This window comes from Scyliorhinus canicula, chromosome 4, assembly GCF_902713615.1.
Source record: "Scyliorhinus canicula chromosome 4, sScyCan1.1, whole genome shotgun sequence".
Lineage (NCBI taxonomy): Eukaryota > Metazoa > Chordata > Chondrichthyes > Carcharhiniformes > Scyliorhinidae > Scyliorhinus > Scyliorhinus canicula.
In genome coordinates, this window is record NC_052149.1 from 89,196,965 (window position 1) to 89,216,073 (window position 19,109).

General features: G+C 46.3%; 1 protein-coding gene across 8 annotated transcripts in view; it reads right to left on the reverse strand.

Annotated features, from left to right (window-relative positions):
• zgc:110366 (uncharacterized protein LOC550476 homolog) overlaps positions 1–19,109 on the reverse strand; it is a 196,692-nt gene that overhangs the window by 95,240 nt on the left and 82,343 nt on the right. For all 8 annotated transcript variants that reach the window (XR_005460356.1, XR_005460358.1, XR_005460357.1 and 5 more), the window contains exons 2-3: positions 12,252–12,500; positions 4,523–4,624 (exon numbers count right to left, since the gene is read on the reverse strand). Coding sequence is in view for 3 of the 8 variants with exons in the window: in XM_038794743.1 (XP_038650671.1) it covers positions 4,523–4,624; positions 12,252–12,500 (351 nt within the window). In the remaining 5 variants the exon portion in view is untranslated. The remainder of the gene's footprint in view (positions 1–4,522; positions 4,625–12,251; positions 12,501–19,109) is intronic.

Consider the following 19,109-nt stretch of genomic DNA (forward strand, 5'->3'; position numbering starts at 1 on the left):
TGACTTGTTTCCGATTGCCGCGTTGCAAACCATATGAATGAAAACAAATTGGGTCACTGAGTCACAGATAGCTCTCCTCATTAGTAATATCACTACAATAGGTGCAGAGGAAAGGGTAGCACCAAGCAGATTCAAAAGAGACAGAAGTTTGACATTTTTATAAACAAAAAGGCAACAGATATTTTAAAACAAAAAGCCAAACACATATCTTTAAAGCAATGTTTATATGGATATTAGAAACATACAGTACAGTGACTTAGACTTTCCTTAACTTGCAATTGTGCTTGTTACAAAAAAGGCCTACATGATAACCAACGGCGAACTATGATTAACTTAACCATAGTGTGAGACCGATTGGAATAATGCATAAGTAGAGATAAAATACCATTATGATGTCACATTGCTGGGGAGGTCATGACTCAATTTGGCCAAACTATCTGTCTATCAATTTTAAGAAATATATGTACTTGAATATATTGGTACCAATTTCTCATTCCATCGCCTGCCAATTTTCCAATTTATCCACACCTGCATCTAGACATTATTGGAGAAACACAGTCTTTGCTAAGAAATTATCAACCCTAGGCTGGCTGTTACTATAGAGACGGAACTACCAGTTCTTTACTGTATAACAATGAGGCCTATTAGCTAGTTGACCGTAATGTTCTTACAATTTTAAGCAAGTCTCAAGCAACTTGCATAGTTCCCAGCTATTCGGCTTCCCTTACTCTCACGGTTAATATGATTATAGTCAATTATTCTTAATGAGTTCTCATTTAAACCTCTTATATCTGACTAAAATAATCAATTTCCATCAGTCACCTAATAAATCTCTCTCTCTGGAACTGAAATGAAAATCTGATATCTTTAAAATCCGATATACAGTATTCTACCAAGTGTACAGCACCAAAGTAAAGTGCACATTCAAGTGTGTTTACTTAGAACATAGAACAGTACAGCACAGAACAGGCCCTTCAGCCCTCGATGTTGTGCCGAGCAATGATCACCCTACTCAAACCCACGTATCCACCCTATTCCCGTAACCCAACAACCCCCCCCCCCCCCCACTAACCTTACCTTTTTAGGACACTACGGGCAATTTAGCATGGCCAATCCACCTAACCTGCACATCTTTGGACTGTGGGAGGAAACCGGAGCACCCGGAGGAAACCCACGCACACACGGGGAGGATGTGCAGACTCCGCACAGACAGTGACCCAGCCGGGAACTGAACCTGGGACCCTGGAGCTGTGAAGCATTTATGCTAACCACCATGCTACCGTGCTGCCCTTCTTAAACTATCTGTTGGTATGTATTGAAAGTAAATAGAGGCGAGATCTATCGGCCACGTTGCGCCCAACTGGGAGCGCAACGTGGCTGGTAGATACTGGTGAGGCTTCCCGGCAGCCAATACGCCTCGCGTGAGCTACCCAAGTCGTGAGAGGCGGCACAATCAGAATCCTGCCCACGAGGGGGGGACCAAGCTGCGGTACTTAAGTAGGTTTTTAAACCTACTTAAGCATACACACCCAGGATCTACTGGTCTCCTAGCATCTAACAGCCTCCCCAGGGAGCCCTCAGCCGGACTACCCGATCCTCTGATCTGTAGCTCTGGTTCCCATCCCCCTGCCAAAGAATGAACCTCCCATTCCCTGAGCATGCTGGATAACAGAGACGTTGCTGTAACCATGAAGCATTTAGAATTCACCCAACAAATGTTGGCTGGAATTCTCCGACCGTTGGGATTCACTCTTCCAGCCGGCAAAGCACCCTCGCCTGTGGGTTTCCCAGCAGCATGGGGTTGCTTGAATGGGAAATTCCATTGAGAAGCGGCAGGAGTAGAGAATCCCGCCAGCAGCAAATGGCGCGGTGCTGAGAAACACGCTGCTGGGGCCTGGGAATCCAGCCCGTTACTAAATCATTAAATCCCCTACATTCATATCAAAATGCAGAATTCTGATTCATTCCATCATATCATTTTTGCAGATCTTTTAAAATATAAGCTGGCGATATGAAATGTGGGCCGGGATTCTCCCCTACCCGACGGGACGGGGGGGGTCCCGGCGTAGCGGAGTGGCACCAACCACTCCGGCGTCGAGCCTCTCCAAAGGTGCGGAATTCTCCGCACCTTTAGGGGCCAGGCCCGCGCCGGAGAGGTTGGCGCCACGCCGACTGCCGCCAACGGCCTTTGACGCCTGCCGGCCGGCGTTGGAGCTGGCCGAAAGGCCTTCGCCGGTTCGCGCATGCTCCGTTGACGTCACCACCGGTGCATGCGCGGTAGGGGGGTCTATTCCGCCTCCGCCATGGTGGAGGCCGTGGCGGCGGCGGAAGAAATAGAGTGCCCCCACAGCACTGGCTCGCCCGCTGAACGGTGGGCCCCGATCGCGGGCCAGGCCACCGTTGGGGCACCCCCAGGGTCCGATCGCCCCGCACCCCCCCAGGATCTCGGGGGCCCGCTTGCGCCGCCAGCAGAGGTGGTTGAAGCCACGTCGGCGGGATTGGCCTGTCAGCGGTGGGACTTCGGCCCAGAGAATCGGCGCGGGGGGCACGCCGATCGGCGCAGCGCGATTGCCGCTCCCGCCGATTCCCGGGTGGCGGAGAATTCCGGCCACGGTGGGGGCGGGATTTACTCTGGCCCCGGGCGATTCCCCGACCCTGCGGGGGGTCGGAGAATTCCGCCCGTCATAAGAGACTACTAACTATTTCCAAACTCTCAAAACTTCATAAAAAAAGCCTTCTCTCATTTATTCTTTCCCCTCTTTTAGAGTCTCCCATGTGCTCCAAAACATCCCCAACCAAATGTCCATGCAGGAAGCCCTGCTTTAGGCCTCTGCAACTGATGTTCTGCAACTATACTACTTTCTCTACTTCAAGAAATTGAGAAGCATCTAACCCAATTATCTGCCTACTCAGATGATCTATTAGAGATCTAGGGTGAAATTCTCCGACCCCCAGCAGGGTCGGAGAATCGCCTGGGGCCGCCGAAAATCCTGCCCCCGCCGTGGCAGAGATTCTCCGCCAGCCAGGAAGTGGCGGTGGCGGGAATCACGCCACTCCGATCAGCGAGGCCCCTGCGGCGATTCTCCGGCCCGCGATGGGCCGAAGTCCCGCCGCTGGGAAGCCTCTCCCGCCGCCGAGGTTTGAACCACCTCTGGTGGCGGCGGGATCGGCGGCGCAACCGGGACCCGGGGTCCTGGAGGGGGCGCGGGGCGATCGGACCCCGGGGGGGTGCCCCAACGGTGGCCAGGCCCGCGATCGGGGCCCCCCGCTCAGAGTCCGGGCCAGTGCCCTGGGTGCACTCTTTCTCCTCCGCCGTCACCACAGCCTCCGCCATGGCGGAAGTGGAAGAGAAACCCACATTGTGCATGCGCCGGTGGTGACATCAGCGGCAGCTGGCTGCTGACAAGGCGAAAGCCTTTCGGCCAGCCCCGCTGCCGGGCCTGAAAGGCCGCTGGCGCCGGTTTTTTGCGTGAGTCTTCTGGTGCCAACCGCTCCGGCGCGGGGCTAGCCCCCAAAGGTGCGGAGAATTCCCCACCTTTGGGGGAGGCCCGACCCCGGAGTGGTTGGCGTCACTCCCCTACGCCGGGACCCCCCGTCACGGGGGAGAATCCCGCCCCAGGGCTGGAATTCTCTGGTCATTGCAATTCACTTTTCCCGCTACAAATGCACCCCTCCCGCAGCCGGGGAACTGGAGAATCCAGCTCCAGAAATGTATTATGCTGAGAACTGTGATAATGAACATCAACAGGGATGCCATTCTGCCTGTGCCCCATAGGCACTTGAAATGAACATACAAAAATGGGAAGATAAAGGCTAACTAGCTCAGTGAGCCTGTCCTGTAGTGCCATAGTGTAACTTCCTCATAACACTCGGAGTTATGAGGGGGTTAGTGAGAGGGGGGTGGGGTTGGAATATCCTTGTACGCGGATAATTTGTTGTTATGCATTTAGGAGCCGGGCTCTTCGGTGAGGGACATAATGGATTTGCTTCAAAGGTTTGGGGCGTTTTCAGGGTATAAGCTAAATTTGGGAAAAAGTGGGTATTTTGTGGTTTCCCCTCCAGGGGCAGGAGCAGAGGGAAGAGGGTTGCCATTTGTGTGGCAATGTCTCACTTCAGGTATCTGGGGCATTTTAGGTTGGGAGCGTGGTTGGGGAGATGCCAATCAGGGGAAATCACGGATTTGAGCCAAGGAGAATGGATGTGAGGTTGCAGGTTTGGGAGGAGAAGGGGATCAAGGAGATGAAGGATTTGTTTCTGGGAAGGTTTACGAGCTTGGAAGAACTGAATGAGAAGTTTAGGTCGGCGTGGGGTAGAGTTTCCGGTACATGCAGGTCCCTGTCCCCAAGTCTTGAAATAGGCAAAGAAAATAAAGTGAAAAAAACTAAATTTAGGAAAATTATACAAACTTGTAGTTCAAATCTCCTATCGCTAATTAAGTTAAAATACTTCCACAGTACAAGAAAATAACAGCCCAAAATATGTTGTGAGTCTGCTCAAAATTTAGTTAATAGCCATCACTCACCTTCATCATATAGTTCTTCCATGACTTGCCAAGTTTCAGCTCGGAGTTCTCGATTAGTTTTTCCCAGGGCATTTCCATCAGGCCAATGCATGAGATAAAGATCTGAAACAGGAATACATGTACCTTTGTTTATTCACAAAAGGAAATATGAATCAAAGTCAATGTTTAGAGAAATATGTCAGCAGCACATGCATGAGTTGTTGATGTGAACAGCAGCTGCCCTGGCAGAGTTCGGCAAACATTTGGTGCAGTCAGGTCCCACACTCACACAGATCAGAAAAACACCCTGTCCCAATGAGCAAGTAATTCGGATGAAAACCCTGGCATTGATTCCGTGCTCTAAACCAGAATGGAAACTGATTTGCTTTAAGATTAAATCATTATTCCTGCAGAGACGCTGAGTTGGTTAGGCTGATTAATCACTCAATTTGGCCAGATTGTCTTCAAATATACAGAAATCGCATTTAATTACCAGCCCACTGGAGTCTCTTTGGGACAGTAACTGTTACTGGTAATAAGTGAGATTACAGCTGTGAATATTTCACTCTTGGAGGCAAACAGAAAATAAGACATTTAAAGTAGATTTGGCCCGCGCAAAAGCTAAATCCAGGTAGAAGTTTCATCAAAAGAAAAGCAAGGTGGTTGACATGTTCTGAACAGTTTTGCCAACATGTCATTTTGAATATATATGAAAATACAGTCAAAGTTAAGGAATATAAATTACTACGGAAATATGTATATTCTCATGTTACTTACTGCAGTATCTGGTTGAAATTGCATGCAGTTTAGCTACTTTGATTAAATGCAAATAATCACGAGCTGATTTCAAGCTAACACTAATGGCAGGCACAGACATCTTTGAGTCTTCCACGCAAAACCAGATGCATGAAATTAAATAGTGTGCAAAACTAAAGGAGAAATTAGATAAATAAATGCAGCCAGGGCTTTCTCTCCCTGTCTTCAATAGATTGACAACTTTTAGTTTGATGAAGTGAATTGCTGGGGCAGTAAGCCGCCAACGTGAAAAATGTATCTGATTTTCCACACTTTGTTTGGGGAGTCACTTAAAGCCACGTTGAAATTTTGCAGCAGCTCAACTTAATGCCAAAGATCTGATCGATCTTAAATTTGATCATTCTTAACTGTTCATCAGGCTGTGCAAAATTCTACTGAATTTTTCACTTTCCATGTCAATATTCTGTCTCCAGCATAGCTCCTTAAAATGTTTTGTTTTTCAATTTTTGCTCAGTCTACCTTAAGCAAAGTATGTAAGAAATCTGAAATAAAAACTGGAAATGCATCTGTAAAGACAAACAGGGAAAATGGTGCTGTAGTGGTTGATGTGACCATCAATTCACAGGACACGTGGTTGGAAGTGAACAGTGGTTTTAATAGTCTTACAACAGAGCCTGTCTGCGACGAGATGAACTGGCAGCAGGCTCACAACTACAGATCTTTATACTTCCAGTTAGTGGGAGGAGCCATGGGCGGAACCATGGGCGAACCAAGGGTGGAGCCCAGTACAAACTCCTGATCTCCCCCTATGGGCAGAGCCGCGCAACTGCTTGTATACCGAGCTTACAAAGACACAACACATACAGTGCGAATTACTAGGATTGTGATTCACCACAGTGGTAATGTCACTGGACTCATAATCCAGAGATCCAGGCAAAGATTCTGAGGACATGGGCTCACACCCTACCACAACAGCTGGTGGAATTTAAATTCAGTTGAGAGATCAAGAATTGAAAGCTAGTCTCAGTAATGGCGCCTGTGAAACTATTATGAATTGTCATAAAAAGCCCATTTGGTTTACTATGCCATTTAGGGCAGCCACCCGTAACAGATCTGGTCTATATCTCCACCCACAGCATCCGCCCTCTGAAAGGGCTCAGCAAGCCATTCAGTTATGGCGATTAGGGAATGGGCTGGTTTTGTCAGTGATGCTGACATTCCATGAATACATTTTTCAAAAATTAAACCCTTCATTGCAAATTCACATAATGAACCAATCCATATAATATCCCAAACCACCAGCTATACAGAATAAAATCTCTACAGAAAATGATGGAAATAGTCAGCAGGACAGGCAGCATCTGAGGAGAGAGAGACAGATCCTTATGCAAGGTCTCCTACCTGAACATTAACTTTGCGTCTCTCTGATGCTGCCTGACCGGGTCCTCGGCGCCGTGAGGCAGCAGTGCTAACCAGAGCACCACTGTGCTGCCTATAATATTTCTCATCTAATGCCTCCATCAACACCCATGAATGAAAAGATTACATAGTTCTTTGGTGACACAAGCATTTTTGTTTTTGATTTTGGATATCTAGCTTCCAAAGTATTGTGGAATAAAATCCCTGCCCCTCTCAAACTTTCAAGGTGTGAAAAAGTGGTGTCAGAATTTGTTGGACAGCATCCTATAATTTAGAGCAAATTGAATAGGTAAACTGGGCAGCTGAAGGTATGCTTAATCTACAGGAATACAATACTTTGCCAGTGCTGCAATATATTGGGAGTTGTCCAATATTTGGGAAGTACTGCTATACATTGGCAATGCAAATTCTGGGAAAATAATGTCTAGAGATCACTATTGCTCTAATTATAATTCAAATTATGTTGTTTAAATAAAACTTGAATTGTTTTGATTTGAGAAGAATTAATATAAATATTAATAGAAGCAAAAGGCTACTGCATTATTTTTGTATACATTTCTCATCTTTAAAAAAAATAAATTTAGAATACCCAATTCATTTTTTTCCAATTAAGGGTCAATTTAGTGTGGCCAATCCACCTACCCTGCACATCTTTGGGTTGTGAAGGTGAGACCCATGCAGACATGGGGAGAATGTGCAAACTCCACATGGACAGTGACCTGGGGCCGGGGTCAAACCCGGGTCCTCGACGCCGCGAGGCAGCATTGCTAACCACTGCGCCACTGTGCTGCCTATAATATTTCTCATCTAATGCCTGCATCAACACCCATGAATGAAAAGATTACATAGTTCTTTGGTGACAAAAATCATGAAAATAATAAGATAAAAGAGCACAGAATGTATTTCTTGATCAGCGACTGGAGATAATTACACAGCATTATTGGTAATTGTTTATCTAAACTAAAAAGTAATAGTGCTGGAAATCAGAAATGAACAGAAAATGCATGAAATGCATATGAGAACCAGCATCTGAAAAAGAAAGACCATTTAATGTGGATTCCTATATAAATAAATGTGCATATAAGTGAGTTAAACAATTAATAACTGTGTTTGAGACAGACAGTGTCAGTGAGCCAAAAGAACAAAAATGAGAATGTAAAAGCAAGTGACAGCAAGAATGTGACGGTGAGTGAGAGGGAAGAACAGATTTTTTCACAGAATTGGGTGTGATCACATTCAACCCTATATTTTACGAGTGTTGGAATTTAGTTTGGTCCTTGAATTTGAATGATCATGTGCAGATCACCAAGGTTTATTGTATGAATGGTCAGACTCAGGTAGCAGGACTTCATGACAATAGGAATTTTGCAGTGTGCTTTTGGCACAGGAATCCAGCCCTCAAGTTAGTCTCTTTTGGCCACATTTTAGCATGGTCACATGAGAAAGTTTGTAAACTACCAAATCTCTGCCAAAAACACTCTGAAAATGCTGGTAGGAAGTACAAGTGTGACCTGAGGACATCACTTCCTCATGGGGAAGCACCTGGCGTATGCTCTGTATCTCCTCACAGCAGCATGATTGTGATGGGGAATTGAATTGCATTTGCAGAACCCTCCGTATTGCATGGCAATGCAACCATACCTTTCATGGTTGACCAGTGATTAAGATTTTATTTAGGCTCGCTGTTTAAGGACAGGAGCGTGTATCAGGTACACAGGCAAGCGGCAGTACCCTGTACCTCAGTCACATCACTTCCACAAAGTGAGGGACTAATTTAAACTTTACAAAACAAATGATCCACTTTCAAAATCAAAACATTGGCGCGAGAAGCTTGATTCTATTATTGAAACTTCTATGATTGACAGATAGACATGCTCTCCTTAATATGAGAACAATATATGGTTATTTTCAGCTATTGAGCACAGCTTGTACACTTTATCTCACCCTTACAGCTGCTTGGTCACTTTCCCTGCCAAGCTCTGAAACTGGTCCTAGATACATTTTGAATTATGCCAAAACATAGTTGAAGTGTTTACAGGCTGAAATTAAAGATTACTTTGTGGAAAATAATGGAATTCCTGGAATTTACTGTGTGAAACATTTTCTGTAACTCCTTATCAGTATCATTGGTGGTACAAATTGCCAGATTTCTCCATGGCGAGGCTCTAATAAATTCAGAACAATACTATATTCCATATATAGCACCTACAGTTTGCAAAAGGCGGAAATAGGCAGGCACACATTCAACAATGTAAATGGTGCACTTTGACAACTTGCCCTTTAAAATGATTACAGACAAATTCCATCAGTATTGTTTGTTCAGCTGCTCATTGCCAATAATACAATACCAGCTTCCTAATTAAAACCCTTGTCCTGACATCACATCCTGTCTTTTAAATCAAACAAAAAGCAAGAGGGGGAACATCAACTTATAAGGTTGCAACAACCACATTACTATATTTACAGAACCAGCAGTAAATTTGAGAAAAAGGGCTATGCTGCTCGCCCCAGCGCAGTGGGGCCGATAGAAGCTGGGAGACCCCGTTCCCAGGATTTAGCCGTCTCGCAATGGCCTTGCAAAATTCCCGAGGTACCCGAAGTGTGGGATCTATCTCATTCACCTTCGAAACCTCGGGTGAGCGCCGTTCAGTACTGGTACTCGTAAGGGTCTCCCAGGGGATTGGAGGCCCCAGGTGCATGTCCTTTGGGCAAGGTGGCACACTGGCACTGCTTGTGCCACCTGGGCACCATGCACTGCCAGCCTGGCACCCTGACAGTGCCATCTGGTGCCAGCCTGCCACTGCCAAGGTGCCCAGGTGACACTGCCAGCTGGCAGGGGCAATGCCACAGTGCCAGGTTGGCACTACCAACCTCAGGACATCCCAAAATTATTTACAGATAATGAAGTACTAGGACACATGCCACTCAATTTACACACAGCAAAGTCCCACAAACAGCAATAACCAGATAATCATACTTGGTGATGCTGATTGAGGCATAAATGTACGACACAGGAAGGGTTCCCCAGCTTTTCTTTGAATAGTATTTTTGGATCCTTTAAGTCACTGGGAGGGCAGAGGGGGGTCTTAATTTATCATTTTGAGGGAGTAGGACTGACTACTTTGCTTCACCAGAAGCTGGCATTTTCTCGATGGTCTGAATGGCCTCCTTAAATGATGCGCTGACTCCATAAATATGCCCTCAGCACTGCGTCAGTAATACACTGAGATGTCAGCCTAGATTGCGTGCTGAAGTCTCTGAAATGGACCCAGACCCATCATGCTACCACTGAGCCAAGACAGACAAGGATGAATATCTGAAATGCGATTGAGAGTTCATAGGCTACATTTGTTGGAGTGTTCTGTGGAACATCATGAGCAGGATTCTCTCAGCCCGGGGCTGGGCCGGAGAATCCCTGCGACCATCGCGAACCGCGCCACACCGCCCCAACGCCATCATGCGAATCTACGCAGAATCCCTGTGGGTGGGGGGGGGTGGGCCTCCGATGTGGCCTGGCCCGCGATCGGGGCCCACCAATCAGCGGGCCGGCCTCTCTGGTTGGTGGCCTCCTTTCTTCCACGCCAGCCCCTTTAGACCTGCGCCATGTTGCGTCAGGGCTGGCACGTAGAAGGAAGCCACTGTGCATGCACGCCACCTGGGCACCATGCACTGCCAGCCTGCGCATGCACGTGCTAGCGGCGTGAACCGCTCCAGTGCGGTGCTGGCCCCCGGTAGGGGTCAGAATTGCTGATCCTGAGGCCACGTTGACCCCATTGAGAAACGCGATGGTGTTTCCGACAGCGTCAACACTTAGCCACAGGATCACAGAATCCCGCCCCATTGTCTCTAGGCTGGTGGAAGCAAATTAATGTTATACCAGAGAAGATTGCTGGAATGAGATTAAAAGTGTGGGATGTGCAGCAGAGTGGATGTAGAGGATTTTTGCACAATTTATTTTTGTGGAGGGAGCAAGGACAGTCACTCTCACACGAGATAAAATGGGTATTGTACATAAAAGTGTAGATTGTGTACAACCTGTGCGTCTAACAGCTTGTACTCATTCCATGTGTTTCTGATATTTCTCTTGCAAGTGGTCTTCCTTGCGAGAGGCCTAAGGTTACACTATCTCTGATGAGAAATTCTAAAAACATAACAAGCCAGGAGGGGAAAGTGTGAACAGCAGTTTATGAACACCAGCAACTAGACTGAATCACTGATTTTGAACCAACTGTCGGAGATATAGGACTGGATTCTCCGATTTTGAGACTACGTCCGGAGCATGTGTCTAGTTTTATGATGAAAAAGTCGGCACTGCCCCTACATCGATGCTCTTCCCAGTGGGGCGCCACGTAAACCCCCCGGTGTTCCCGACAGAGACGGCCGGAGAATTGCTGGGTCTGTGGCTGCACATGCACACGGCAACGACCTGCAGAGGTCGTGCCGTTACAAAATGGCGCCGGCCGTGAGCGGACCCGGCCTGCCAGATAGTGCCCCCCTGTGACCCCCCATCACCACCCCTCACCAGTCCCCCCAGCCCCCGCCAAGGTCCCCCTGGCCAGCGGAACGGCTTTCCCCCCCTCCCCGACTGTGGCGGCGCTGGACACAGTCTACAGCCGCCACATGAGGTTGACGAAAACTCAGGCCACAACTGATCCTTCGGGAAGTCGGCCCATCGGCAGCAGAGCATCAGGGGAGGGCCTTCACGTGACGTCCTGAGGCCGTCCCAACAGCGTGCGGGGTACTCACCGATGATGCTGTTTTGGAGGAGGCGGAATATCCAAAAACAGGCATCGCCCCCGATTTTGGCATCAAAAGAGATTCTCCACCCAATCACCGAATGCGATTTCGGGGTCGGCGAGTGGAGAATCTCGCCCATAATTTTTCAAAATATCACATTTTTAGCTCATTATTTGGGAGCCAAATTCAACCTGCTAGTAGAGGGGCACAAATTAAATGAAATTACAAAACTGGCAGGGACACACAGTGGAAAAATACATTTGCTTACAGGGGTTAAGGATATTTTGTGTTTTCAGTGTTTGTGATATTTATCTCTGGTGCATTAGCTATACTTAACAAAAGGTTTTAATTAGAATACAAAATAAACTGGATTTGGATTAATTGAACTGGAAATCGCATTGCATCATCAAAATGAAGACTAGTCATAGCTTCATATGACATTGTTTGAGGTATAATTGCGAATATTACAATTCTGCCACCAAAGGTGATCATGATTTTTAAGCCAGTTATTTTGTAAATAGGCGACCTGAAAAGGAAGCAACTGGAAGTTGCTGCATATTTATACTCAGATCTTGATAGGCTTACTGTTAGAAATATCACAGCAACTAGCCTGTATAAAGAATGAGAGGTGCAGGGATGAAAATGAGGGCTACCTGGCCAGAGAGAAGATAGGACCACTAAATTTCCTCTAGCTGAAAAACCTAAAAAAAAATTGAACTCCGGTGAAGAATAATAGTACATCAAATTCATATTTCAAAAAAATACAATCAGCTCCGTAACTTAAATCATCATTTAACAGAATCATAACTCTTAAATTTGTATGGGTAGTTGTTCATACCAACATATTCCAGACCGAGTCTTTTGCAGGACTCCAAACATGCTGCTTTAGTGGTTTCACAGCCGTAGTCCCCAGGCCAAAGCTTTGTCGTTATCCAAAGGCTTTCACGATTCACGCCACTTTCTGTGATTGCTGTCTTCAGATGTGATTCACAGCCATATCTTTTTGCAGTGTCAATGTGACGAATGCCACATTCTTTTAAGGCATACACAACTGAAGAATGGGAATAGCCACCCTGATGTGATGTGCCTGAAAGAGAAAACAAAACATAAAATGTAACTTGGGTTGGTTTGCAATAACTAAGATTTACAGAACGTTCAAAGTTTAACCAATTAGATTCAGGGGATTTAACTGCAGTTAGATACAAATCTTTGATACATGTCTGTATCAGGTACTCTGATTAAATAGAGTTACTTAAAGTATTGTTCCTTCTTCTTTCCTCAACCAACATCAATACAGCAATTATCTGATCACTATCTGACTGCTGTTCGTGGGAGTTTGCTGTGTACAATTTGGCTGCTGAGTTTCTGGCATTTAGATATGAGTGCCCTGAACTGTGAGAGACTTCTTTCAGGACTTTGCACTTTCATTCTTTTGAAATTAACATCCCTCCAAATAAGGGCTACAATTTAGCAAAATAGTATTGAGATTATTCACCTTTCAGTTATTGGTGAGGCAATATTCACGAGCATTCACTGAAGGTGTAACACATATGACAAGCTGTCTAACTCAGCCGTTTGCTAACCATCTTCCAATCTATGCCATGTGGCACTTGGAAACTTCAACTGTCAAAGAGATATGAAATCCTGACAGTGAAACTTCAAAATAAGTCAAATCAAATCCATAAAATGGACAGAATTTGTAAATATAATGGAGGATGCTATCCCAAGGTTCAGGTGATCAAATAAATAATTTCAACTTTGCTTAATTGGTTTAAGTTGGTACTCAAAGACCTCAAAATAATAAATTTTCATCATTATTTATTCTCTATTTGACCTCTTTGTGAAAGGGATCACTGATTCATGTAGGTTTTTCTGAGAAGGTGTGTAAGCATCATGGGCAATCACACACTTGAGTGATCGGAATGCACTTACCTCTCTTTGATGTGGTCAATGTTTGTAAACATTGGGGTTTCACCACTTAGGCACTGAACCATGATGATTTGCAGAGGCTGTCAATCACAGACCACTACTAGAAAGGTATGAATGGCTAGCAGCAAATGGATCTGTGAGAACCAGACTCAGGTCACAGCTGCTCTCCTTCCAGGAATGAATATGTGGACTTCAAGGTAAGTATTACAGCCGTGATTCTTCTCATTGCCCCTGTTTGGACTACTCTCTAGCTTCCAGACAGGGGTCTCTTTTCCTCGGGGTTTCCAATTGGTGGCCAGCCACAGGCCCTCGCTATCGTAGCACCCGCTCAAAATGGCAATCCGATATTAGGAATCCCTCGTATTCCACCCCATCTATAAATTTGCATGGAAAAGAATATGGAATTGATTGCCGGTTTGTTCTCCCAGGGGTCTCGTAAACCGGTTACAATTCATCTCCGGTGGGAGAACATCACCTCCCAGAACGGAGAATCCTGCCGAAAAACTCTGCTTGTAAATTCTTGAATATCTGAAATTGCACAACATCTTAAAGACAGTTGTGAAAATCTCACATCATCATAAAATGGTTTTTGGATAAATGTTAGAATGTTGCTTTAGAAGCTGAGACTGTTGCTTCATTCATTAAATTAGAATCAACAGGTTATCACCCACAGTTTGAATTTGCTGAATAAGTACGTTACCATCTGGGGGGACAATTTAAGATAATTGTGTTTTTTTAGTGCCTCAAAAAAGTCAGTGCCTCAAAAAAGTCAGCGCAGGATGTGTTTGTGTACCATAGTGACAAGTAATCACCTAAAAAACATCAGCACAGCAAGGTTCTTCATTCCATGGAGACAAGGGAACACCTCAGTGCGTTTTAGGAAATGCAGCTGGGCAGGTGGAAGGGGCATCTGTGGCTGAGGGCATTGGTGGTAGTAATTATAGTTCATTGGATTTAGTATAGTTATGGGAAAAAAAACAAAGATAAACCAGGATATATTACAAAGGGATGTGATTTAGCAAAAGTCGACTTGAAATAGTTACTTGAAATCAAATCAGTGTTAGAATAGTGGGAGATATTCCAGGAGAGACAGAGGGTCTCAAACAAATATGTTCCCAGAAAGAAAAAGGCATGGGATACACAAACTCCGAGTCTTATGGTGGTGTATCGCAGGATAAGGCAAAAAAAAGGGATGCTTACGTCAGATGCTGTAAACTCAATACTCTTGAAAGCCAGAGGAAAATGGAAAATGCAGGGGTGAAATTAAAAATAGGCAAGCAAAGAGAGGGTATGAAAGAACATTAGGCAAGTAAAATCAAGGAAAACGTTTTTTATAAACACATAAAAAGCTTGGGGACAACTAAGGAAACAGTATGGTTTATTACAGACCAAAAAAGTAATCTGTATGCCTAGATGGAAGCTATGGACGTGGTCCTTTATAAATACTTTGTTGCACACAAGATGGAGAGGGTGATGGATAATGCAGACATTGTAGTTAAAGAGGAGTGTGAAATATTGGATGATATAATTATAATAAGAAGGAAATATTAAGGGGTTTAGTATCTTTGAAAGCAGATAGTTTGCCAGACCCAGATGAAATGTATTCAAGGCTGCTGGGAAATCGAGCTAGGAAATAACAGAGACTCTGACCAGCAGTTTCCAAATCTCTCTGGCTACAGGAATGGTGTCAGGGGATTACACAATTGTATAGTCAGCCTCACCATGGCAGAGGACAAAGTATTGGGGGGAAAAATTGAGGAATAGTATTAATTATCATTTAGAAAGGCACAGATTAATTAAAGACAGTCAGTAAGGGTTTATTAAAGAAAGGTCATGTATGACTAACAGGGTTGAGTTTTTTTGAGGAAGTAACAAAGAGGATTGATAAGAGTAGCATATTTGACGTAGTCGACATGAATTTTAGCAAGGCTTTTGACAAGATTGTCAGAAAAGTAAAAACCCATGGGATTAAAGCAAAAGTCATAAACTGGATTCAAAATTGACTCAATGGCAGAAAGGATAGGATAATGGTCAAGAGGTGTTTGTGTCACTGGAAGGCACTCCAAGGTCTGTGCTCTCCTACACTTCTCAGTATCCTACCATTTGTTGTGTACTCCTTGACTTGTTTGTCCTCCCCAAATGCATTATTTACACTTCTCCGGATTTAATTCCAATTGGTATTTTCTTGTGGGGTTCTGTACTAGGTCTCTTTCCTGTCCTGGTATGTATCAATGATTTAGACTTGGATGTAGGGGACATGATCATGAAATTTGCAGGTGATACACAAATTGGCCATATGATTGATGGTAAGGGAAAAAGCTGGAGATGCAAGAAGCCATCAATGGTGTGGTCAAGTGGGCACAAAACTGGCAAATGGAAATCAATCCAGAGAAGTGTGAAGTCATGCATTTGGGGAGTGTTGGGATGATGTTGGTTACAGAATGTGTTTGTTAAGGAAATCTTTGTATCCTTCTGTAATGTTTAAAAAAAAATAAATTTAGAGTGCCCAATTATTTTTTTCCAATTAAGGGGCATTTAAGCATGGACAATCCACCTAACCTGCATATCTTTGGGTTGTGGGGGTGAAACCCACACAGACACTGGGAGAATGTGCAAACTCCATATGGACAGTGACCCAGGGCTGGGATTCCTCAGCGTCTTAGTCCCAGTGCAAACCCCAGCGCCACATGCCGTCTTCCTTCTGTAATATTTTTTTAAATAAATATTTTTATTCTACTCCTTTTTCACAATTTTTCTCCCGAATTTACACCCAACAATCAATAACCAACAACAAATATTTCAAACCCCATAACAGTAACAACGATCCCATCCTCCCACCAACCCCCAAACATCAGCCCGCATGATAACATAAACAAATGACAAAGAAAAAAAGGGAATCAGGGATTACCCATAGCCATCTTCAACATACACAGCCCCCCTCCCCCCGCACCCCACCCACCTTCCCCCCCTCCCCCAACTAATGTTCGATGTTATCCAGTTCTTGAAAGTGCATAATAAATAGTGCCCATGACTTGTAGAATCCCTCCGAGCTTCCCCTCAGTTCAAACTTAACCTTCCCAAGGATCAAGTATTCCAACAGGTCCCTCGCCACGCCAGGGCACAGGGTGGAGAGGCCGCTCTCCATCCCAGCAGGATCCGCCTTCGGGCGATCAATGAGCCGAAGGCTATGATATCTGCCTCCGCACCCGTTTCCAACCCTGGCTGGTCCGACACCCCGAATATGGCCTCCCGGGGACCCGGGTCCAGCTTCACATGCACCGCCTTGGAAATTACCCTAAACACCTCCTTCCAGTACTCCCAAAGCTTTGGACAGGACTAAAACATATGAACGTGATAAGCGGTGCCCCCCCCCCCCCCGCAACGTTCACACACATCTTCTACCCCTTCAAAGAATCGGCTCATCCTTGCCCTCGTGAGGTGTGTCCTGTACACCACCTTCAGCTGTATCAGCCCCAACCCCGCACACGAGGTGGAGGCATTCACTCTCCGGAGCACCTCACACCAGACCCCCTCCTCAATAACCTCTCCCAATTCTTCCTCCCACTTCGCTTTGATCCCCTCCAGTGGTGCCTTATCCTCTTCCAACATAGCTCCGTATACCGCTGATACTGTCCCCTTCTCCAGTCCACTTGCTGCCAGCACCTCCTCCAACAACGTGGAGGCCAGTTCCTCCGGGAAGCTCTGTATCTCTTTCCTGGCAAAGTCCCGAACCTGCATATACCTAAACACTTCTCCCTGCTCCAGCCCATACTTCGCTTCCAGCTCCCTCAATCCTGCAAATCGACCCCGAAGAAACAAATCTTTTAGAGTCTTAATCCCCTTCTCTTCCCATTTCCGAAAGCTTCCGTCTCACCTCCCTGGCTCAAATCTGTGGTTCTCCCGGATCGGCATTTCCCTCGACCCTGCCGCCAACCCGAAGTGTTGGCGAAACTGCCTCCAGATTTTCAATGAAGCTATTATTACCGGACTCCCTGAGTATTTCCCCGGAGCTATCGGGAGCGGCGCTGTTGCTAGCGCCTTCAGCCCCGACCCCCTCCACAAACTCTCCTCCATTCTGACTCACTGGGAATCAACCCCTCGGACCCAGCTCCGCACCTTCTCCACATTCGCCGCCCAGTAGTAGTACATCAGGTTCGGGAGACCCAAACCCTCTGCCTGCCTTCCCCTCTGTAGCAGCACCTTCCTCACTCTGGCCACCTTCCCTCCCCATATAAACAAGTAATCCTCCCCTCAATCTCCGTGAAAAAAGTCTTTGGCAGGAAAATCGGTAGGCATTGAAAAATAAACGGAAATCGTTCATTTTAAACGCCTGTACCCGACCTGCCAGTGACAGAGGGAGACCATCCCACCTCGCCAGGTCGGTTTTCACTCTCCCCACCAAACTAGTGATCTTGTATCTGCGAAGCCTTCCCCACTCCCGGGCAACCTGCACCCCCAAATACCTAAAGTGAGTCCCTGCCCTACGGAATGGCAGCCCCACCACCCCTGCCCCCACCCCCGGCTGAGACACCACGAAATACTCACTCTTGTCCAAGTTCAACTTGTACCCAGAGAAAGGCCCAATTACCTGCAGCAACTCCAATATTCCTCCTATCGGCGCACTCGGCTCCGACACATACAGCAGCAAGTCATCGGCATACAAGGACACCCTATGCTCTATCCCCCCCTCACTATTCCTTTCCATGCTCCCGAACTTCTTAACGCGATGGCCAGCGGCTGAATCGCAAGCGCAAACAGCAGGGGGGACATAGGACATCCCTGCCTCGTCCCACGGTGGAGAGAGAAGTATCTCGAACTGATATTGTTCGTGCGGACACTCGCCTTCGGCTCCTTATATAACTTTACCCAGTTCGCAAATCTTGGTCCAATCCCAAACTGTTCCAGCACTGCCATCAGGTGCCCCCATTCCACCCGATCAAACCCCTTCTCGGTGTCCAGTGCCACCACCACCTCTGTTTCCTTCCCTTCCGCCGGTGCCATAACGATGTTCAAAACCCTCCTAATATTCAAAAACAGCTTCCTCCCTTTCACAAACCCTGTCTGATCCTCACCTATCATCTTCGGGAGGCACCCCTCCAGCCTACGCGCCAGTACCTTAGCCAATACCTTTGCGTCCACGTTAAGAAGTGAAATGGGCCTATACGACCCACACTCCGTTGGATTCTTATCCTTTTTAAGCAACAGTGAAATCAATGCCTGCCCCAAGGTTTGCGGCAGCACTTCCTTCCCTACTAGCCTCTTCAAACATCCCCACCATCAGGGGTGCCAACGTATCCTTAAATTTTTTATAATATTCCACCGGAAACCCATCCGGCCCTGCCACCTTCCCCGACTGCATCCTCCCAATCGCGTCTTTTATCTCCTGCTCCAGTATTGCTCCTTCTAATGTAGCCTTGTCTCCCTCCCCTAGTCTCGGGTACTCCAACCCATCTAGAAATTCCAGCATCTCGCGGTCTCCCCCGGGTGGCTGTGACCTGTACAACCTCTCGCAGAATTCCTCAAAAACCTTATTAATCAGCTCCGGAGCCATCACCAACTTGCCGGCCCTATCCCTTACCTGAAGAATTTCCCTTGCTGCTGCCTCCCTCCGAAGCTGACCTGTTAACATACTCCCTGCCTTGTCTCCATGTTCACCCCTCGCTCACTCAGTGGGCGCACCGCCTTCCTGGTGGACAGTTGGTCGAAGTTCGCCTGTCGTTCCTTCCTCTTTCCCAGCATCGCTGGGTCCCCATCCTCCGCATAACTC